This window comes from Leptodactylus fuscus, chromosome 1 (assembly GCF_031893055.1).
Source record: "Leptodactylus fuscus isolate aLepFus1 chromosome 1, aLepFus1.hap2, whole genome shotgun sequence".
Classification (NCBI taxonomy): domain Eukaryota; kingdom Metazoa; phylum Chordata; class Amphibia; order Anura; family Leptodactylidae; genus Leptodactylus; species Leptodactylus fuscus.
Genome location: NC_134265.1, coordinates 368,324,220 through 368,347,428, shown reverse-complemented (window position 1 = coordinate 368,347,428; position 23,209 = coordinate 368,324,220). Strand labels below are relative to the sequence as shown.

At 51.7% G+C, this 23,209-nt stretch overlaps 3 protein-coding genes and 1 long non-coding RNA gene across 5 annotated transcripts in view; 3 read left to right on the top strand and 1 right to left on the bottom strand.

Moving 5' to 3' along the window:
- Positions 1-6,537, top strand: part of FBXO41 (F-box protein 41) — a 103,528-nt gene extending 96,991 nt beyond the window's left edge. Inside the window, exons 8-13 of the mRNA XM_075261872.1 lie at positions 952-1,104; positions 1,191-1,286; positions 1,420-1,538; positions 4,010-4,168; positions 4,246-4,361; positions 5,743-6,537. Coding sequence (XP_075117973.1) covers positions 952-1,104; positions 1,191-1,286; positions 1,420-1,538; positions 4,010-4,168; positions 4,246-4,361; positions 5,743-5,805 — 706 coding nt within the window. The 3' untranslated portion in view covers positions 5,806-6,537. The remainder of the gene's footprint in view (positions 1-951; positions 1,105-1,190; positions 1,287-1,419; positions 1,539-4,009; positions 4,169-4,245; positions 4,362-5,742) is intronic.
- On the top strand, positions 2,813-3,694 carry LOC142196650 (uncharacterized). The gene is made up of 3 exons (XR_012715269.1): positions 2,813-2,849; positions 3,159-3,222; positions 3,637-3,694. It is a non-coding gene; the product is annotated as an uncharacterized LOC142196650 (long non-coding RNA).
- A 4,586-nt stretch (positions 6,538-11,123) lies between the features above and the next one.
- CCT7 (chaperonin containing TCP1 subunit 7) lies at positions 11,124-16,040 on the bottom strand. Its single transcript, XM_075261891.1, has 12 exons — positions 15,947-16,040; positions 14,285-14,438; positions 14,104-14,210; positions 13,631-13,756; positions 13,497-13,549; positions 13,242-13,413; positions 13,007-13,171; positions 12,743-12,931; positions 12,562-12,659; positions 12,186-12,318; positions 11,901-12,107; positions 11,124-11,639 (listed from the first exon to the last, which is right to left on the bottom strand). Exons 1-12 carry the CDS (start codon positions 15,950-15,952, stop codon positions 11,421-11,423), a joined length of 1,629 nt encoding a protein of 542 aa, XP_075117992.1. The 5' UTR covers positions 15,953-16,040; the 3' UTR covers positions 11,124-11,420.
- A 366-nt stretch (positions 16,041-16,406) lies between these two features.
- Positions 16,407-23,128, top strand: PRADC1 (protease associated domain containing 1). Of its 2 annotated transcripts, XM_075266615.1 has the most exons (5): positions 16,409-16,544; positions 21,096-21,196; positions 21,417-21,526; positions 22,150-22,317; positions 22,671-22,849. In XM_075266615.1, exons 1-5 carry the CDS (start codon positions 16,484-16,486, stop codon positions 22,789-22,791), a joined length of 561 nt encoding a protein of 186 aa, XP_075122716.1. In that variant the 5' UTR covers positions 16,409-16,483; the 3' UTR covers positions 22,792-22,849. The 2 variants fall into 2 exon arrangements, with proteins under 2 accessions (XP_075122724.1, XP_075122716.1); XM_075266623.1 differs by lacking the exon at positions 21,417-21,526 and having other exon boundaries at positions 16,407-16,544; positions 22,671-23,128.
- Positions 23,129-23,209: the final 81 nt, after the last annotated feature.

The following is a 23,209-nucleotide window of genomic DNA, read 5'->3' as shown; positions in this document are numbered from 1 at the left end:
TACTGCTGCTATGTACAAGAATATAACTACTATAATACTACTCCTATGTACAAGAATATAACTACTATAATACTACTCCTATGTACAAGAATATAACTACTATAATACTGCTCCTATGTACAAGAATATAACTACTATAATACTGCCCCCTATGTACAAGAATATAACTACTATAATACTACCTCCTATGTACAAGAATATAACTACTATAATACTACTCCTATGTACAAGAATATAACTACTATAATACTACTCCTATGTACAAGAATATAACTACTATAATACTACTCCTATGTACAAGAATATAACTACTATAATACTACTCCTATGTACAAGAATATAACTACTATAATACTACCTACTATGTACAAGAATATAACTACTATAATACTGCTGCTATGTACAAGAATATAACTACTATAATACTACTCCTATGTACAAGAATATAACTACTATAATACTACCTCCTATGTACAAGTATATAACTACTATAATACTACTCCTAGGTACAAGAATATAACTACTATAATACTACCTACTATGTACAAGAATATAACTACTATAATACTACCTCCTATGTACAAGAATATAACTACTATAATACTGCTCCTATGTACAAGAATATAACTACTATAATACTACTCCTATGTACAAGAATATAACTACTATAATACTACTCCTATGTACAAGTATATAACTACTATAATACTGCTCCTATGTACAAGAATATAACTACTATAATACTACTCCTATGTACAAGAATATAACTACTATAATACTACTCCTATGTACAAGAATATAACTACTATAATACTACTCCTATGTACAAGAATATACCTACTATAATACTACTCCTATGTACAAGAATATAACTACTATAATACTACTCCTATGTACAAGAATATAACTACTATAATACTGCCCCCTGTGGCTGAATCTCTACATTACTAGGGGCTGTCTTGAAGCCGGCCTGGAATCTCTGCTGAAAGCTACTGGAGGAAACCTGTTAATACTGCGGATATCCCACTGTCCGAATGTCCTGACAGACCGCTCCCTGTGGTTGGCGAGCTGCTACTGTCGGGCGCTGCAGGCGGTCACATACCGGTACTGTCTTCGCTGTATTACATTCATACACTGGTGTATTTTGGGTCTTCTCTCTGTGATTCTTCTTTGTCTTGTTGACCCTACAGAAGTGCTACAGATCCTGTGGGCCATGAAGTCATCTGGGCTTTGGGTGCTGGGTGCAGAGACATTATCTCCCTCCAGGTGGCGCCCTTACATCCATGGTGAGTCAGATATACAGAACCGTCATCCTCAATGAGCTGCTCCCACTGCAGGCTGATGGGTCCAGATGAGGTCTGATCGCCCCCTGTGGGTCAGGACCTTATTCTCATACACTATTGTGTCTTCTCTCCACAGCCAGCAGCCCACAAGATTCAGTAACCGCTGCCTGCAGATGATTGGACGATGCTGGCCACACCTCCGGGCGCTGGGCGTTGGGGGGGCCGGCTGTGGGGTGCAAGGGCTCTCCTCACTAGGTACTTACTATAGTCAGGTGCAGGTGCAGTGTAATGTAGTGCACAACGATAGGTTCAGGTGCAGTGTAATGTAGTGCACAGCGATATATGCAGGTGCAGTGTAATGTAGTGCACAGCGATAGGTGCAGTGTAATGTAGTGCAGAGGGGTAGCTACAGGTGCAGTGTAATGTAGTGCACAGCGATAGGTGCAGGTGCACTGTAATGTAGTGCACAGGGGTAGGTGCAGGTGCACTGTAATGTAGTGCACAGCGATAGGAGCAGGTGCAGTGTAATGTAGTGCACAGCGATAGGTGCAGTGTAATGTAGTGCACAGCGATAGGTGCAGGTGCAGTGTAATGTAGTGCACAGGGATAGGTGCAGGTGCAGTGTAATGTAGTGCAGAGGGGTAGCTACAGGTGCAGTGTAATGTAGTGCACAGCGATAGGTGCAGGTGCACTGTAATGTAGTGCACAGCGATAGGTGCAGGTGCACTGTAATGTAGTGCACAGCGATAGGAGCAGGTGCAGTGTAATGTAGTGCACAGCGATAGGTGCAGTGTAATGTAGTGCACAGCGATAGGTGCAGGTGCAGTGTAATGTAGTGCACAGGGATAGGTGCAGTGTAATGTAGTGCACTGCGATAGGTGTAGGTGCAGTGTAATGTAGTGCACAGCGATAGGTGCAGGTGCACTGTAATGTAGTGCACAGCGATAGGTGCAGGTGCAGTGTAATGTAGTGCACAGCGATAGGTGCAGGTGCACTGTAATGTAGTGCACAGCGATAGGTGCAGGTGCACTGTAATGTAGTGCACAGCGATAGGTGCAGGTGCACTGTAATGTAGTGCACAGCGATAGGTGCAGGTGCACTGTAATGTAGTGCACAGGGGTAGGTTCAGGTGCAGTGTAATGTAGTGCACAGCGATAGGTGCAGGTGCACTGTAATGTAGTGCACAGCGATAGGTTCAGGTGCAGTGTAATGTAGTGCACAGCGATAGGTGCTGGTGCAGTGTAATGTAGTGCACAACGATAGGTTCAGGTGCAGTGTAATGTAGTGCACAGCGATATATGCAGGTGCAGTGTAATGTAGTGCACAGCGATAGGTGCAGTGTAATGTAGTGCACAGGGGTAGGTGCTGGTGCAGTGTAATATAGTGCACAGGGGTAGGTGCTGGTGCAGTGTAATGTAGTGCACAGGGGTAGGTGCAGGTGCAGTGTAATGTAGTGCACAGTGTTAGGTGCAGTGTAATGTAGTGCACAGGGGTAGGTGCAGGTGCAGTGTAATGTAGTGCACAGTGTTAGGTGCAGGTGCAGTGTAATGTAGTGCACAGGGGTAGGTGCAGTGTAATGTAGTGCACAGCGATTGGTGCAGGTGCAGTGTAATGTAGTGCACAGGGGTAGGTGCTGGTGCAGTGTAATGTAGTGCACAGCGATTGGTGCAGGTGCAGTGTAATGTAGTGCACAGGGGTAGGTGCTGGTGCAGTGTAATGTAGTGCACAGGGGTAGGTGCTGGTGCAGTGTAATGTAGTGCACAGGGGTAGGTGCAGGTGCAGTGTAATGTAGTGCACAGTGTTAGGTGCAGTGTAATGTAGTGCACAGGGGTAGGTGCAGGTGCAGTGTAATGTAGTGCACAGTGTTAGGTGCAGGTGCAGTGTAATGTAGTGCACAGGGGTAGGTGCAGTGTAATGTAGTGCACAGCGATTGGTGCAGGTGCAGTGTAATGTAGTGCACAGTGTTAGGTGCAGTGTAATGTAGTGCACAGGGGTAGGTGCAGGTGCAGTGTAATGTAGTGCACAGTGTTAGGTGCAGGTGCAGTGTAATGTAGTGCACAGCGATTGGTGCAGGTGCAGTGTAATGTAGTGCACAGGGGTAGGTGCTGGTGCAGTGTAATGTAGTGCACAGCGATTGGTGCAGGTGCAGTGTAATGTAGTGCACAGGGGTAGGTGCTGGTGCAGTGTAATGTAGTGCACAGGGGTAGGTGCAGGTGCAGTGTAATGTAGTGCACAGCGATTGGTGCAGGTGCAGTGTCATGTAGTGCACAGTGTTAGGTGCAGTGTAATGTAGTGCACAGGGGTAGGTGCAGGTGCAGTGTAATGTAGTGCACAGTGTTAGGTGCAGGTGCAGTGTAATGTAGTGCACAGGGGTAGGTGCAGTGTAATGTAGTGTACAGCGATTGGTGCAGGTGCAGTGTAATGTAGTGCACAGGGGTAGGTGCTGGTGCAGTGTAATGTAGTGCACAGCGATTGGTGCAGGTGCAGTGTAATGTAGTGCACAGGGGTAGGTGCTGGTGCAGTGTAATGTAGTGCACAGGGGTAGGTGCAGGTGCAGTGTAATGTAGTGCACAGCGATTGGTGCAGGTGCAGTGTCATGTAGTGCAGCACGATTACTTAGTTGTGCATAGCGGTCTGTCCAGGTATAAGGTATTGTAGTTTCTCCACATATTTCGTAGGGTTACGTCCTCCGCTCACCCCGTCTTACTGTAATTCTTCCCCTACAGCTCGGAACTGTATGCGTCTGCAAGTGTTGGAGCTGGACCACGTAACTGAGATCAACCAGGAGGTGGCAGCAGAGGTCTGCAGGGAAGGTCTGAAGGGTCTGGAGATGCTGGTCCTAACCTCCACCCCAGTCACTCCTAAAGCTCTCCTGCACTTCAATAGTTAGTATCGCCCCCATGTGGTGAGGAGCAGGAGGAGTCTTGGTGTCTGCTACTGACCTGCTTGTGGTTTTCCATAGGTGTCTGTCGTAATCTGAAGTCCATTGTGGTTCAGGTGGGAATTGCTGATTACTTTAAGGACCCGAGTAGCCCCGAGGCCCAGAAACTGTTTGAGGAGATGGTTAACAAGCTGCAGGTAAGTAGTGGCCATACTGCCCAGAACCTGCGGTGCTCATGGCAAACTCGCAACACTGTCCAGTCCTGGTCACTGCCCAGTCTGGGGGCCGCAAACAGAGGGTTCAGTATTAACTACTGGAGTGCTGCATACTGTACGGTCACTACAATATACGGCCAGGTTACCACATAAACCGTCAAGTCACTATGTGTGGTCTGGTTAGGACACCACGGAACTGGTTTGGTCGAAACTCTACAGATCAGGTCTGGTTGGGACGTTACAGATCAGGTCCGGTTGGGACGTTACAGATCAGGTCCGGTTGGGACGTTACAGATCAGGTCTGGTTGGGACGTTACAGATCAGGTCTGGTTGGGACGTTACAGATCAGGTCTGGTTGGGACGTTACAGATCAGGACTGGTTGGGACGTTACAGATCAGGTCCGGTTGGGACGTTACAGATCCGGTCTGGTTGGGACGTTACAGATCAGGGCTGGTTGGGACGTTACAGATCAGGTCCTGCTGGGATGTTACAGATCAGGTTCGGTTGGGACGTTACAGATCAGGTTCGGTTGGGACGTTACAGATCAGGTCCGGTTGGGACGTTACAGATCAGGTTCGGTTGGGACGTTACAGATCAGGGCTGGTTGGGACGTTACAGATCAGGTTCGGTTGGGACGTTACAGATCAGGTTCGGTTGGGACGTTACAGATCAGGGCTGGTTGGAACGTTACAGATCAGGTTCGGTTGGGACGTTACAGATCAGGTTCGGTTGGGACGTTACAGATCAGGTTCGGTTGGGACGTTACAGATCAGGTTCGGTTGGGACGTTACAGATCAGGTCCGGTTGGGACGTTACAGATCAGGGCTGGTTGGGACGTTACAGATCAGGTCCGGTTGGGACGTTACAGATCAGGGCTGGTTGGGACGTTACAGATCAGGTCCGGTTGGGACGTTACAGATCAGGGCTGGTTGGGACGTTACAGATCAGGTTCGGTTGGGACGTTACAGATCAGGTTCGGTTGGGACGTTACAGATCAGGACTGGTTGGGACGTTACAGATCAGGTCCGGTTGGGACGTTACAGATCAGGTTCGGTTTGGACGTTACAGATCAGGTCCGGTTGGGACGTTATAGATCAGGACTGGTCACGATGTTACAGATCAGGACTGGTTGGGACATTACAGATCTAGTCCGGTTGGGACGTTACAGATCAGGTCTGGTTGGGACGTTACAGATCTAGTCCGGTTGGGACGTTACAGATCAGGTCTTGGCAGGACACCCCATGGCCTCAAATGATTTCTTGAAGGTGTAAATTGGTGACCTAAGCAACCTAGGACCCACTCTAGCCATCTTTAAGACCGGTAATGTTAGACATGGACTACATGACCTTTCTTGTGTTCCAGGCTCTTAAGAAGAGGCCGGGATTCTCCAAGATCTTACACATTAAGGTGGAGGAGGGCTGCTAACCCCAACAAAACAGACTATGTGATCTTGAGGTCTCCTCCGATGTAACCGTGCCATCTCGCCATGGGCAGTGCCGCAAAGACCTATTGCCAAATATGTGTATCCAAGAGTGTTTCCAGAAGATGGCAGCGCAGAGTAGGGCGGCCGCCAGGTCCGGTCTATCAGGACTCTTCTATCTCCAGGGTTCTTCGTATTCCTCCTCCTCGTCACGTGTGAGTTCATTGCGATAGCCAAGAAAACCCCCCGGAGGGAGACGGCAGAGAGCTGGGAACGCTCCCAATGTCCGTGTTGATTATTCTTTGTGTTTCGCGTCCAGTGAGATATCCATATAGATCTGTATATTATATATATCCATATTTTATTGAGAAATATATCTATACTGTTATTTATGAGGCTGCAGGGGACGCTGAGAGGTCGTCACCTCCTGAGGAGCTCGTACAAGACTGGATCCTTCTCCTCCCCGGGATTCATCTTGGGAAGGCAATAATGCACATTTACCGATCTACAACCAACCAAGCTCATGAGGCCGATGAAGAACCACCAGACGCCATAGGAGCCACCACCAGCCTCAGTCAGGAGCCATCTTATGGAGCGAACCATGTTGGAGCATGTGCCCCCCCCCGTGTGTGGACTTTCTGTTTCCCGTGATGGTTCCAGGTGCTACAAGAGGCTCTGACACCGCCGACATCTTTATCCATGTGTTCCATTCATTCCATGGGCTCGGGTCCTGTAGGAGATAGTCAGCCGAGGTGGCCCCCCCAATATCTCCTGGCTCTGATCTTGGACGAGTCAATCGTCAGGCCTTTTCCTTTCTTAAAGGGCCAGTCCAGTCTTCTTGAGTTTCAGTTCCTGAATTGAAATCTTCTTTCTGTATCTACTGGTTGACTTTAACCCTTACCTTCCTGCAATCCACAAGAGCTGCACGTTGCCGCCATCTTGGTGGTCAGGCCATGTCTTACCGCTAGGTGTTGGTGACTGATGTCGAGCCCCGTAGATTGCTGTATGTCACTCCCAATGGGTATCAAGTATTAGTGTGTCCATTACATGCCGCACCGAGGCGTCATCCTGCAACTTTATTCATTTAGATTGCATGTGCTAAGTGGATGTCCCCGGGTAATTCGCCTTTACCCTCTGACCCCTGGAGGTCTGACGCTGTGGGCAGCAGACTGTCCGGGGCGTTCACTGCCACCATTATACCCCAGGGTTGATGCCACAATCTGCGTTAAGTTTCATGAGGTTTTTTTCAGTAGTGCAGCCTCATCGTGCCTCCTTGGTAGTGCGGCCGTTGTGTCATGTGATCATTGGTTCATAGGTTCTTTCGCTTTCTCACTCGTTCCGCTTGGGCCGGAGCTGCGACAACCTGCGGTCAGAGGGGAGGGGCTTGATACCAAGCACAACTTTACCCACTAGAGGGCGCTACCACCTACAGAATCTGTTAATCTTAGAGAATAGGTCCGTCTTGGGAGATGGAGGGAAACCGTATTACAGGCGGCATTGTGCCCGCTGTGCCATCCCCTTACACCTTCTCGTGTGCCGTGGAGCGGGTCCACGAGGTGACGCTGTTTGGGGTCTCGGACTCCAGTCCATGTGATGGGGATAAAGACGTTGAGCCCCCTATGGGGTTACAATATGGTTTCTACATTGTAGCAGCTCATGACTGTTCTGGTCATGGGGTGACTAAGCTCCGCCCAGTTGTCAGCAGTAATAGGTGTTGTCAGTCTAGGAGCAGTGGTGTAGATAGACGTCGTACTGGATCCCTAGTGGCCCCACCATAGACGCAGTATTATTATCATGGATGATTGGTTGGTGGGCACTAGCCCCGCCCCCTATAGATATAATAGACCTTATATAGAGACTAGACGGCAGCCAAGATGACCTTTATTTTTATACAGAGTTCTATGTTGGATTCAGATATTTACAATGAGATGTAATAAGAGCAGAGCGGGGTCTACGAGGGCGAGCCTTACCCTGGTGTCCGGTGGACTTGCACTTCACTCACCCACCACTATGCGGCACCACGAGCGATCGTCCTCCTGACCACTGGTCCCGCCCAAGGGTATCTGAAGGCCTCTCGCTCAGTCCACAGATGGCGCCACTTATCCCCCCCCCCCCCCCCCGTCTTGCCTTTTTTGATATCCTGCGCTGCATGGTTTCCTCCACCTGCCTTCTGTACACTGAGCGGGAAGGATTCGGAACAAGTCTGTGCAGCGCGGAGAGGCAGTCTCCTATATAGCGGATGACCAGAGGCCCCCCCTATAAGCAGCCGTTGCTGCAGTGGAGTGGTCGAGCACAGACGTCCATGGCTATTGTAGGATCTCGTCAGGACTGACCCCCGTGAGGTGGCGGAGCACAGGGCAGGCACCATTTCATTCATTTGCACTATTATTATTATTTGACGTGGTTTCCTCCGTCGTCGTCTCACAGAGTCTGAAGCGATCGGTTTTCTTAGGAGGAGTCTTAACCCCCCCCCCGTGATTCTGGAATCGATAAGTAAATGTGAGATTATTGCCCGCGTTCTTGTACCTCTGAGATCTAACCAGCCACTGTTGGTCCCTCGGATATCAATTGAGAAAAAAAAATTGTTTTCTTGAATTTAATAAAAGTTGATACCTTTATGTCCATCGTTCATTTCCTGGGAGGCCTCGGTGCAGGAGTGAGTCCGCTCTGTCTGTGAGTGCTGTGTGCAGAATCTCTAGAGAACTCACTACAACCAATTTCTACACTACCTATATGTGCAGTATGCATAGTCTCCAGTTCCATTCAGAGTTTTCACTGCACACTGCTAGTTTATACTATCTCTGTGTGCACAACCTGCAGTGTATTTCTATTGAGATGTAACTTCCCACTGCCTATTATCTGTGGGTGCTGTGTGCACAACCTCCAGTGTATTTCTATTGAGATGTAACTTCCCACTGCCTATTATCTGTGGGTGCTGTGTGCACAACCTCCAGTGTATTTCTATTGAGATGTAACTTCCCACTGCCTATTATCTGTGGGTGCTGTGTGCACAACCTCCAGTGTATTTCTATTGAGATGTAACTTCCCACTGCCTATTATCTGTGGGTGCTGTGTGCACAACCTCCAGTGTTACTCAGACTGCCAATCTATACTTTTAGAATTATGACAAACTATTCCAGGCCTGTTATTGATAAAAGAAGCAATCCAAGCTGTATTCATTGTCAAAAGCCCCATTATGTCACAGTAGTCCTGGTAGTGAGGAAGCTAAAGAGTAGGGACTACTGGAACAGGCTCCCGGTAAATCTGGGGAAGAATATGCAAATCTGTCTCCCATGATGTTAATACAGGGAGACAGTGCCTCAGGCATGCAGCCCACTAGGCGGAGCACATAATGGGAGACAGATTTGCATATTCTTCCCATGATTCCTCACAGTGGAGCGCAAGTGGCTTAATAAGTCTCCACACACCTATACGGTGGTTTCTCCCTGAGGAGTGACAATATCCCCATAACCAGGTAAATCTGTACATATACATCATCATACACCTTGGCCCCTGACCAGGAATTCATCTATAGAATTACTTTTTGGAGTATATTTGGGGAAACTGGACCCTGAACATCTAATAAGGGTCTGTTTATGTGAGAAGTACGGCCACAATACACATCAAGGAGCATCTATCAGGGCCATGTTACTGCTGCTGAACGTCTTAGAGGAGCTCCTTGGGGGAAAGGACTTGTAATGAGTTTCAGGTAATCCCCAGATTTATTACCTTTTCATACAGCACACAGTCTGCAGAGCGCCCCCTATATGACACTGACTTATTCTTTTCGTTTTCCTTATACTACGGCTATAAGCTTTATTCCTGTGACCACAATACGACGTCCATCTCTTTATAGCTATATACTCTTATATACTCTCCTCACCTTAGTGTCACGATATCAAAACCCATTCTCAATCAACATCCAGACATCACAAAGGCCCCCTCCACCCACGCACCTCCAGACACAACCCCTCCATCCCGCACCTCCAGACATGACATATACCCCGGCACCTCCAGACACACCACCCCTCCACCCCGCACCTCCAGACACACCACCCCTCCACCCCGCACCTCCAGACACACCACCCCTCCATCCCGCACCTCCAGACACACCACCCCTCCATCCCGCACCTCCAGACACACCACCCCGCACCTCCAGACACACCACCCCTCCACCCACGCACCTCCAGACACAACCCCTCCATCCCGCACCTCCAGACACAACCCCTCCATCCCGCACCTCCAGACATGACACACCACCCCTCCACCCTGCACCTCCAGACACAACACCCCTCCACCCCGCACCTCCAGACACACCACCCCTCCACCCCGCACCTCCAGACACACCACCCCTCCACCCCGCACCTCCAGACACACCACCCCGCACCTCCAGACATGACCCCTCCATCCGGCACCTCCAGACACGACCCCTCCATCCGGCACCTCCAGACACGACCCCTCCATCCGGCACCTCCAGACACGACCCCTCCATTCGGCACCTCCAGACACGACCCCTCCATCCCGCACCTCCAGACACGACCTATACCCTCGCAACTCCAGACACGGCATACACCCCTGCACCTCCAGACATGACCTATACCCCCGCACCTCCAGACATGACCTATACACCTGCACCACCAGACATGACCTATACCCCCGCACCTCCAGACACAACCCCTCCATCCTGCACCTCCAGACACGACCCCCTCCATCCTGCACCTCCAGACATGACCTATACCCCCGCACCTCCAGACACGACCCCCTCCATCCCACACCTCCAGACATGACCTATACCCCCGCACCTCCAGACACGACCCCTCCATCCTGCACCTCCAGACATGACCTATACCCCCGCACCTCCAGACACAACCCCTCCATCCCACACCTCCAGACATGACCTATACCCCCGCACCTCCAGACACGACCCCTCCATCCCGCACCTCCAGACATGACCTATACCCCCGCACCTCCAGACACAACCCCTCCATCCCGCACCTCCAGACATGACCTATACCCCCGCACCTCCAGACACAACCCCTCCATCCCGCACCTCCAGACATGACCTATACCCCCGCACCTCCAGACACGACCCCTCCATCCCACACCTCCAGACATGACCTATACCCCCGCACCTCCAGACACAACCCCTCCATCCTGCACCTCCAGACATGACCTATACCCCCGCACCTCCAGACATGACCTATACCCCTGCACCTCCAGACATGACCTATACCCCCGCACCTCCAGACACGACCCCTCCATCCCACACCTCCAGACATTACGTACACCCCGGCACCTCCAGACACGACCCATCGCCCAGGCCTCGGTTACGCAGTGCAGTGCATTTATTATCGAGTTGCTTTTGTTCAGAGAAAATAAATACAGTAACAAAAAACGGGAATATCAGAGCAACGTGAGCGGATGATGAGCATGAGGATCTGGTCCTGCTGAGAGGTGCACAAGGACTCCCCTGACTCACAGACCAGAGATTTCCGGTAACCGTCTCCACCTCGAGCCGCCCTGACAATTACAGAACAAGCGGCGGCTCCAGAGCCTGTGGGATAGGCCCATGTGATGGTTACCGCCCATCCTCCTCTGCGGGTTACACACCCACCAGGGGTTAATGCTGATGCGGTCTGCCTCTGCCCCGCCCACCACCAGCGGCGTCTACCGTAGAGCGGGGGTTTTTGATGGTCTCGTCCACAGACAGGATAAGACACGCGGCTTCGGAGGCTGCGGTCAGGGCGTTGATCCTCACAATGGCCGGCTCCCAGACACAGGCGTCAAAGTTATCGGCGATATCTTCGTTGTTCACGTCCACTCCGTACCACACGCCGCCCTGCGAACACGGGAGAGTAAGGGTTAAACAAAGCGGCGTGATGACATTTACAGGGAGCCCTGACATTACTCTGCCATTTATCACTGGATTAGGGTGACGGGCGAGGCGTCTGCTGCCAACATCAAAGGTCTGCGCACACCGCGACGCCAAACACTGTAAGTGATAGAGACTGTGGGGGGGCAGGTACTACTATGATCATGGCGCCACACCCTACTCATCCACAGGTGCCCTATAGGGGCCGTGGCATGTCCGGGCACTCACCTGCGCATGCTTCGCCCTCAGCTTGTTCAGGATGTTAGTGGCATCGAATCCGGCGTTGTCGCAGAGCTGCCGGGGAATGATCTCCAGGGCCTTGGCGTAAGCACCGATGAGGAGCTGCTGCTTGCCGGGAATGGTCCTGGAGTAATCCCTCAGGTACTTGGAAAGTTCCATCTCGATGGCTCCGCCCCCAGCGACCACAGAGTCATTCTAAAGAAGGAAAGGTAACGAAAAATCAGCCTGCGTCCGTCCCGTGCGCAGCAAGGGATTGTGGGAAGGGACACTGACCTTGATGGCTCTGCGTACAATCATGATGGCGTCGTGCAGAGATCGCTCCGTCTCCTCCATGAACTGCTCGGCGCCCCCTCTGAGGATGATGGTGCAGGTCTTGGCCTTCGGGCAGCCAGTGAAGAAGTTGTACCTGCAAAAGTCAGCAAGGAGCAGGAGACCACGTTTACTATCTATCTTGGAGCCCATCTTGAGATTTCAGGATCGTTTTTGAATTCTGATTTTCAATCATTTTCCAGTCGATCCCGATCGTGAAATTTGCTCGATCGCTGATCGGGATCTGATCTTTCCCGATCGCTCTTATATTAAACATGTTACAATTTACTCATCTCTTCCCCTCTACAAACCCGGATAATGACAACCCCCACACACTCACCTTTCTCCTCCCACTTGGGCCTCCTCAAACACCGCGCACTGTCCCAGCACGTCGTCCGTCAGAGCGTTCACACTGGTCTGGATGGAGCCGCCGCAGGCCTGAGAGAGACCGCAGAGCGTTACACACACACGGAGTGCAGAACATCCCCACCATTCTATACACTACCACCACCAGCTCCTACCATCATGGTTCTCCTGAGGTCCTCCTCGGGAACTCTGCCGGCACAGAACAGGTCACGGTCCGCGAAGTACTGGGTGGCCACATCGCCGATGGGCAGCTTGGAGAGGATGACTTTGGCTCCGGACTTGTAGATCTTCTCCAGCTTGTCATAGAGGATGTTCCACTCGGCGTCCACAATGGCCTGGTACTCCTGTGATACAGACCAGTAGGTGGCACCATTGCTCTCCTCATCCAGTCCCTCCTTACCCTGTCCGGGCCCTCTTACCTCCACATTGTTGACCCGGACCTCCGCATTATCCTTCTCCGCCTTCAGCTCCAGCTCCACGTTCAGCAGGGCGATCTTGGGGGACTCGTATTTTTTACGCTGCATCTCAAAGCCGGCGTAGGAGAAAGTTTTCTTGAACGCAACTCCGGCCACGAGGTGAGAGTCCTGCGGGCACACAGCGTTAGTATCCCCTACATAGTATATTGGCGTGTCAGAGCGGGCACACGGCACCTACCTCCAGAGCCCCTCCCTGCACCTTCTTAATGCCAATCATCTTGAGCTGCAGCAGGTCGTCCAACATGGTCACGGCGTCCACCACCATCTTGGCAAAGAAGCCCTTCTGCCGAGCGATGAGCTTGGAGCTTAGGGCGGTGGCGGCACACTTCTCCAGCAGGCGCCGCTGCTCTCTACAAGACAAGCAGTACAATGGATTTAGGAATGGCCGGGCATTGGATCTCGGATGTGCAGACGCAGGGGATCGAGGACTTACTCCTTGTCCTCCTTCTTCACCGTCACGGCAAGTTCTCGGATCTTACTGACCGCCTGCAAAAAACACAACGCAGGGTTACAAGGTGACGCATGTAGAGATAACCAGGCGCTGGAGTAAGCAGTGTATACACTGACCAGCTGAGTGGCGGTGCGGAAGGCCCTGATGATGACCTGGGGGTGCAGCCCCTCCTCCACATAGGGCTTCAGCTGCTTCATGAATTCGGCAGCGAGCAGGGTCACAGATGTGGTGCCGTCCCCGACCTGCACAGATACAGAGAAATTACACAGCTGCAGCAGCAGGAACTCCAACCCCTATCAGGCGCACGCCATCCCGTGCATCAGTCTACATGACAGTAGTAGGGTTGTTCAGGAGCTGAAGGTTAGAGGTCATCATGGGTCGGGGTCAGACCGCACTGATGTATATAGAAGGTATACGGCCACAAGCAGTGTACACAGTGTCTGGTCTATACACCCAGATGTATACCGAGCACACGGCTCCCGGCAGCTGATTGGTACAGGACACATCATCAGTATCAGACAAGTCTCTTCAGATCCTGGACAATCCCTTTAAGTGTTACTGTGAGCAGACGACCCCCCTCCCCCATCACCTCTGCATCCTGGGACTTGGCGATGTCCACCAGGGTCTTGGCTGCAGGATGGACGACGTCCAGGAGCTTCAGGATGGTGGCGCCGTCATTGGAGATGGTAGCTTTACCTGTTATGGAGACACGAGGGTTAAACATGTCCTGCGGGGGCGGAGCTGCTGGATATGGAGGGGCGGGCACTCACCTCTGTCATCTACAATCAGCTTGTCCATACCCCGCGGGCCCAGGGTGGTACGCACCGCCTCAGCGATCACCTGGCAGGCATTGATGTTACTGACCAGCTGCGGGACGCCCTGAGACGTGTCGGTGCCTTCTTTCAGCAGGATGACGGGTGTGGGCTAGAAGAGGGCGACAACGACGACGGTGAGAATCGGGGCCGCAGCCCCCCCGTATACAGTATAATAACACCGCTATACACCGTATATGGTCACAGGAAACCAGGAGGGGTAACATACAAAAGTGTACAATATAATACCGCCACTATACAGTCAGGTGACAGGGAGCAACCCATATAGTACCAGAAGGGGGTAACAGCTGTATATAATATAATACCGCCAACCTGACACTACTATACACTATATATGGTCATGTGGTAGGGAATAAACCACGCCCCTGACCAGAAGGTGCCAACATACAGGTGTATAATAAAACACCGCTACTATCATCCCACTATACAGTCATGTGACAGGGAACAAGCCCCGCCCCCAATCTGGATTAGTTACCGTATATAAGCTCAGCAGGAGAGGACATAGTAGCGGCAGGAGGAGACAACAGAGAATATGGGCGGGGTCTGAGCGGAGACACCAACAGCCCCAGCACCGGGAAGAGATCATGTCGGCATTATGTCTGTAGTGTATACAGTGGTATGGCAGTATTATCTATACGTACACCAGGGCCACATACATGTATGAGATTCTACATTCTATAGGTATACAACATATCCTGATGACTGGTTACAGTATATACAGTCTATATGTGCTCCATGTAGACAGTGGTATGGCAGTATTATCTATACGTGCTCCCTGTATACAGTGGTATGGCAGTATTATCTATACGTGCTCCATGTATACAGGGGTATGGCAGTATTATCTATACGTGCTCTATGTATACAGGGGTATGGCAGTATTATCTATACGTGCTCCCTGTATACAGTGGTATGGCAGTATTATCTATACGTGCTCCCTGTATACAGTGGTATGGCAGTATTATCTATACGTGCTCCCTGTATACAGGGGTATGGCAGTATTATCTATATGTACACCAGGGCCAGATACATGTATGAGAGTCTATAGATCATTATATAGGTATACGGCAGATCCTGATGACTGGTTACAGTGTATACAGGCTATATGTGCTCCCTGTATACAGCGGTATGGCAGTATTATCTATGTATACAGCGGTATGGCAGTATTATCTATGTATACAGCGGTATGGCAGTATTATCTATGTATACAGCGGTATGGCAGTATTATCTATGTATACAGCGGTATGGCAGTATTATCTATGTATACAGCGGTATGGCAGTATTATCTATACGTGCTCCATGTATACGGCAGATCCCATTGATCGGTTACAGTGCGGCCATTACTCTGCAGACTCTCCGGGCACACAGTAACAGACCCTCAGCTGTGAGGCCCAGCCTCGGTCATTGGGGGGCGCTGATCCCCTCACTACACCCGGCCGGTCTCCCGGACACCCCACACGTGACCCTCCCGCCCCGGAGCCTCAGCCCAGTACATGAGACACAAAGAGGCGGCGTAGCGGAGGCCGGTCCGGAGCAGCCCTCACCCCCCGGGCCCCGGCCGCAGCCCCCCGCCGCAGGATGGCCCCGGATTCTCGCTCTCACCATCATCTTGTCGGATGTCTCAGGGTCAGAGCCGGCTCCAGCAATCCCACAATGCACCGCCAAGAACCTTCCGGAACCTTCCAACCGTCACGGGGCGTGGCTAAGACTGTACCATGGCGCTGCCTGCAGGGGCCACATCTGATTGGCCAATCACTGGTCCTATTAGTCAGACGTCAGAATGATAGCGGAAATACCTGTTACCATGGATACGAGAAGCCTGCGTGACAAGCCTCGCTCCGGATACGAGTAACACCTGATTGGATGTTGAGATACTTTAGCTCCATTCCTATTGGTCAGACACAAGGTCAGGCGGGGCCGGAGCCGAGAGCCGCTATCGGGCTCCTTCTTCATTGCGCCGGATGCGCTTCTATTAGAGCCATTACGTGCACGGACATCGAGTGACAGGCCAGGGAGCCAATCAGTGTCCGGCGTCTCTGCTCCAATAGCAGCGGTGTGGGCGGGGCTTGGTGCCGCTGGTGCGGGTCCTGTCAGGAGGCTCCGGATGGTCAGAGCGCGGAGAGAGACGCGGGGGGCAGAATGTGGCGGCGCTGCCTGCTGAGCCTGCTACTGCTCCTCTCACACCCCCTGCTGGCCTGGGGTACGTACTGCACGGGGGAAGGGCGGGAGTGTGCGAGATATGGTTTAGGTATGGGGCTGGGGGTACATGGGGGTGCGGAGGCGCCACCTACTGGTGTATATTGTGTATACAGGTGCCGGGGCTCCCCCTGCTGGTATATATTATGTATACAGGTGCCGGGCCCCCCCCTACTGGTATATATTATGTATACAGATGCCGGGGCTCCTCCTGCTGGTATATATTATGTATACAGATGCCGGGGCTCCCCCTGCTGGTATATATTATGTATACAGGTGCCGGGGCTCCCCCTGCTGGTATATATTATGTATACAGGTGCCGGGGCTCCTCCTGCTGGTATATATTATGTATACAGATGCCGGGGCTCCTCCTGCTGGTATATATTATGTATACAGATGCCGGGGCTCCCCCTGCTGGTATATATTATGTATACAGATGCCGGGGCTCCCCCTGCTGGTATATATTATGTATACAGATGCCGGGGCTCCTCCTGCTGGTATATATTATGTATACAGGTGCCGGGGCTCCTCCTGCTGGTATATATTATGTATACAGGTGCCGGGGCTCCTCCTGCTGGTATATATTATGTATACAGATGCCGGGCCCCCCCCCTTACTGGTATATATTATGTATACAGATGCCGGGGCTCCCCCTGCTGGTATATATTATGTATACAGGTGCCGGGGCTCCTCCTGCTGGTATATATTATGTATACAGGTGCCGGGCCCCCCCTACTGGTGTATATTATGTATACAGGTGCCGGGGCTCCTCCTGCTGGTATATATTATGTATACAGGTGCCGGGGCTCCTCCTGCTGGTATATATTATGTATACAGGTGCCGGGGCTCCCCCTGCTGGTATATATTATGTATACAGGTGCCGGGGCTCCCCCTGCTGGTATATATTATGTATACAGGTGCCGGGCCCCCCCCTACTGGTATATATTATGTATACAGATGCCGGGGCTCCTCCTACTGGTATATATTATGTATACAGATGCCGGGGCTCCTCCTGCTGGTATATATTATGTATACAGGTGCCGGGGCTCCTCCTGCTGGTATATATTATGTATACAGATGCCGGGCCCCCCCCCTTACTGGTATATATTATGTATACAGATGCCGGGGCTCCCCCTGCTGGTATATATTATGTATACAGGTGCCGGGCCCCCCCTACTGGTGTATATTATGTATACAGGTGCCGGGGCTCCTCCTGCTGGTATATATTATGTATACAGATGCCGGGGCTCCCCCTGCTGGTATATATTATGTATACAGATGCCGGGGCTCCCCCTGCTGGTATATATTATGTATACAGATGCCGGGGCTCCTCCTGCTGGTATATATTATGTATACAGGTGCCGGGGCTCCTCCTGCTGGTATATATTATGTATACAGATGCCGGGCCCCCCCCCCTGCTGGTATATATTATGTATACAGATGCCGGGGCTCCCCCTGCTGGTATATATTATGTATACAGGTGCCGGGCCCCCCCCCCTACTGGTATATATTATGTATACAGATGCCGGGGCTCCTCCTGCTGGTATATATTATGTATACAGATGCCGGGGCTCCCCCTGCTGGTATATATTATGTATACAGATGCCGGGGCTCCCCCTGCTGGTATATATTATGTATACAGATGCCGGGGCTCCTCCTGCTGGTATATATTATGTATACAGATGCCGGGGCACCACGTACTGGTGTATATTGTGTATACAGGTGCCGGGGCTCCTCCTGCTGGTATATATTATGTATACAGGTGCCGGGGCCCCCCCTACTGGCATATATTATGTATACAGGTGCCGGGGCTCCCCCTGCTGGTATATATTATGTATACAGGTGCCGGGGCTCCCCCTGCTGGTATATATTATGTATACAGGTGCCGGGGCTCCCCCTGCTGGTATATATTATGTATACAGGTGCCGGGCCCCCCCCTACTGGTGTATATTATGTATACAGATGCCGGGGCTCCTCCTGCTGGTATATATTATGTATACAGATGCCGGGGCTCCCCCTGCTGGTATATATTATGTATACAGATGCCGGGGCTCCCCCTGCTGGTATATATTATGTATACAGGTGCCGGGCCCCCCCCCCCCCCCTACTGGTATATATTATGTATACAGATGCCGGGGCTCCTCCTGCTGGTATATATTATGTATACAGATGCCGGGGCTCCCCCTGCTGGTATATATTATGTATACAGATGCCGGGGCTCCTCCTGCTGGTATATATTATGTATACAGATGCCGGGGCGCCACGTACTGGTGTATATTGTGTATACAGGTGCCGGGGCTCCTCCTGCTGGTATATATTATGTATACAGATGCCGGGGCTCCTCCTGCTGGTATATATTATGTATACAGGTGCCGGGCCCCCCCCTACTGGTATATATTATGTATACAGATGCCGGGGCTCCCCCTGCTGGTATATATTATGTATGCAGGTGCCGGGGCTCCTTCTGCTGGTATATATTATGTATACAGGTGCCGGTCCCCCCCCCCCCCTACTGGTATATATATTATGTATACAGATGCCGGGGCTCCCCCTGCTGGTATATATTATGTATACAGATGCCGGGCCTCCTCCTGCTGGTATATATTATGTATACAGGTGCCGGGGCTCCTCCTGCTGGTATATATTATGTATACAGGTGCCGGGGCTCCTCCTGCTGGTATATATTATGTATACAGATGCCGGGGCTCCTCCTGCTGGTATATATTATGTATACAGATGCCGGGCCTCCTCCTGCTGGTATATATTATGTATACAGATGCCGAGGCTCCCCCTGCTGGTATATATTATGTATACAGGTGCCGGGCCCCCCCCCCCCCCCCCTACTGGTATATATTATGTATACAGATGCCGGGGCTCCCCCTGCTGGTATATATTATGTATACAGGTGCCGGGGCTCCTCCTGCTGGTATATATTATGTATACAGGTGCCGGTCCCCCCCCCCCCTACTGGTATATATATTATGTATACAGATGCCGGGGCTCCCCCTGCTGGTATATATTATGTATACAGGTGCCGGTCCCCCCCCCCTACTGGTATATATATTATGTATACAGATGCCGGGCCTCCTCCTGCTGGTATATATTATGTATACAGATGCCGAGGCTCCTCCTGCTGGTATATATTATGTATACAGATGCCGGGGCTCCCCCTGCTGGTATATATTATGTATACAGATGCCGGGGCTCCCCCTGCTGGTATATATTATGTATACAGGTGCCGGGCCCCCCCCCTACTGGTATATATTATGTATACAGATGCCGGGGCTCCTCCTGCTGGTATATATTATGTATACAGATGCCGGGGCCCCCCCCTACTGGTATATATTATGTATACAGATGCCGGGGCTCCCCCTGCTGGTATATATTATGTATACAGGTGCCGGGGCTCCTCCTGCTGGTATATATTATGTATACAGATGCCGGGGCTCCCCCTGCTGGTATATATTATGTATACAGGTGCCGGGCCCCCCCCCCCCCCCCCCGATGCCGGGGCTCCTCCTGCTGGTATATATTATGTATACAGATGCCGGGGCTCCTCCTGCTGGTATATATTGTGTATACATGTGCTGGGGCTCCCCCTACTGGTGTATACTAGATATAGCATAAGTATGGGGCTGGGGGTACATGGGGGTGCGGAGGCGCCACCTGCTGGTGTATATTGTGTATACAGGTGCTGGGGCTCCCCATGCTGGTATATATTATGTATACAGATGCCGGGCCTCCTCCTGCTGGTATATATTATGTATACAGATGCCGGGGCTCCTCCTGCTGGTATATATTATGTATACAGATGCCGGGGCTCCTCCTGCTGGTATATATTATGTATACAGATGCCGGGGCTCCTCCTGCTGGTATATATTATGTATACAGATGCCGGGGCTCCTCCTGCTGGTATATATTATGTATACAGATGCCGGGGCTCCTCCTGCTGGTATATATTATGTATACAGATGCCGGGGCTCCTCCTGCTGGTATATTATGTATACAGATGCCGGGGCTCCCCCTGCTGGTATATATTATGTATACAGATGCCGGGGCTCCTCCTGCTGGTATATATTATGTATACAGATGCCGGGGCTCCTCCTGCTGGTATATATTATGTATACAGATGCCGGGGCTCCCCCTGCTGGTATATATTATGTATACAGATGCCAGGGCTCCCCCTGCTGGTATATATTATGTATACAGATGTCGGGGCTCCCCCTGCTGGTATATATTATGTATACAGATGCCGGGGCTCCTCCTGCTGGTATATATTATGTATACAGATGCCGGGGCTCCTCCTGCTGGTATATATTATGTATACAGATGCCGGGGCTCCTCCTGCTGGTATATATTATGTATACAGGCGCTGGCGGTGTGGATGGTGCGGGTAGTAGTAGCGGATTACATCTTCCATTAGTCTCTGCTGCTCTCTAATTAGATCCGCTTCTCTGACAGTTAATAATATAAGTGACCTCTCCGGTGACCTCTCATTTTGGGAGGGTCTTGTGGTGTCCTCACAGTTAATACTGGCCCCTCCTCTCGCCCCCAGGCCTCCGGATCCAGGATTACTTGTATTTCCAGGTGCTGAGCCCGGGCGACATCCGCTACATCTTCACGGCCACCCCGGCCAAGGACTTTGGGGGAGTATTTGTAAGTACTGAAGTGTGCTGGGGGCGGAGTCAGGTGGTTCTTAAAGGGGAACACCCACAAAAATGAAAGTTTCTGACATGAGGGATGCGGAGAGTTCCCCCCCAGAACAGGTGACCGTCCCTTTAAGACAAGTGACTAAAGGTACAGCAGTATCTTCGGTTGTCCCCCTAGCCCCGCCTCTTTAAAGCCTCCTCTGATTGGTTGCTCTGTTTTCTGTTAGAGCCAGAGATACGACCAGATCCACCTGGTCCCTGCCGATCCCCCCGAGGCCTGCGGAGAGCTCAGCAATGGCGCCTTCATCCAGGGGCAGATTGCGCTGGTGGAGCGTGGGTAAGTGATGAAGTGCTGCCCCCTCTGTACAGATATTGGTATGTCCTAAGGTGGAGTCACCCCCACAGTCTCCAGGGATTGAGCCGCGCCCCCTGACTACAACCCTGACACGTCGGATACAATGTAACATCTGACTGTATAAATAGAGTCTGGAGATTAACTCTGTGTGCGCCGCCCCTAGGGGTGGGAGCGATGGCGGTGACAGGCGGGAGGTACTGCAGTGTGACCAGACTAGGGCGGACCCTCAGACCCCAGCGGCCATCTTGCTGTCAGCTCTGGGGCGCGCAGTCTCATCCTGGTCTAGTCCTGCGCACACAGCTGAGGGTTTGGGACTATTGCATGTGTCTGGGCAATGCTCTGTGAGCGTGCTCCTGTGCTAATACGATGTTACAATGTGTCAGTCGGGAGCTCACAGAGCATTGTATAGACTGGAGACAACTGTAACAAACCCTCAGCTCCGAGCAGTGTGAGCTCAGACGCACTTTCTGCCTCTGGATGTGATGAAAGGTTTCGGCAATGGTGAAGAGAATTGTAGTATTGGATGCCGGCCCTTTAAGTGAGTGTGGCCCCTCCCTGCGCAGTAGGCGGAGTCTTAATTCTGACTCCTCTGGTTCCATTGACAGCGGCTGCTCCTTCCTGTCCAAGACGCGAGTGATCCAGGAACATGGCGGGCGAGCGGTCATCATCGCCGACGACTCATCCGACAACGACAGCGTCTACGTGGAGATGATCCAGGACAACAGTGGACGCACCGCCGAAATCCCAGCTCTGTTCCTGCTGGGGAGAGATGGGTGTGTACAGTGATGTGAGGGCGGAGTCATCTGGGGTAATTTGCATATTATAAAGTGTTATGGCTGCTAGTATAGGGGTTGTCACCCAGCTTGGCCATGCAGTTGGGTGACGTCCCTTGTGGCAGCCATGTTTATTTCACCCAGCTTTCCCAGACACTGATTTATCATCGGGTCATGTGATCGTTACACCTCCTGGTCGTTGTCTTATACTCCAGTCACCTCCAGAGCTGCATTCACAATTCTTTAGGGTTAAATTCTTGGAGGGACAAGTCCCAGTCCACCAGGGTGGGGCAGGATTGTGGCTGCAGCTTTGGTTATGACTAGAGTGTCTGATGGCTGCTCCTCTCTTGCAGGTACATGATCCAGCGCTCCCTGGAGCAGCACGGCCTCCCCTGGGCCATCATCTCCATCCCGGTCAACGTCAGCAGTATCCCCACCTTCGAGCTGCGGCAGCCGCCCTGGACGTTCTGGTAGTCTCTGAGGAGCTGCGGCGCCGCCCTGGACGTTCTGGTAGTCTCTGAGGAGCTGCGGCGCCGCCCTGGACGTTCTGGTAGTCTCTGAGGAGCTGCTGCGGCGCCGTCCTGGACGTTCTGGTAGGTTCTGAGGAGCTGCGGCGCCGCCCTGGACGTTCTGGACGTCTCTGAGGAGCTGCGGCGCCCCCTGCTGTGTTTTCTACCTGCGGCCAGCAGACGGCGCTGACTGTGTATTTCTATACAGGACGGTTTTTGCTTTTGTGAAGCTGATTTTTGTATTTCTAGATTCTCGTCTTCCGGACTGAGTGTTGTACATGATAAAGTCCCGATGGTTCTCACACGTCTCGTCTCATTGACCGTCTTCTTCACGGAACTGCAGAATAGTGAGTGCAGCTCTGGAGTAGCGAAAGCAGCTCGGC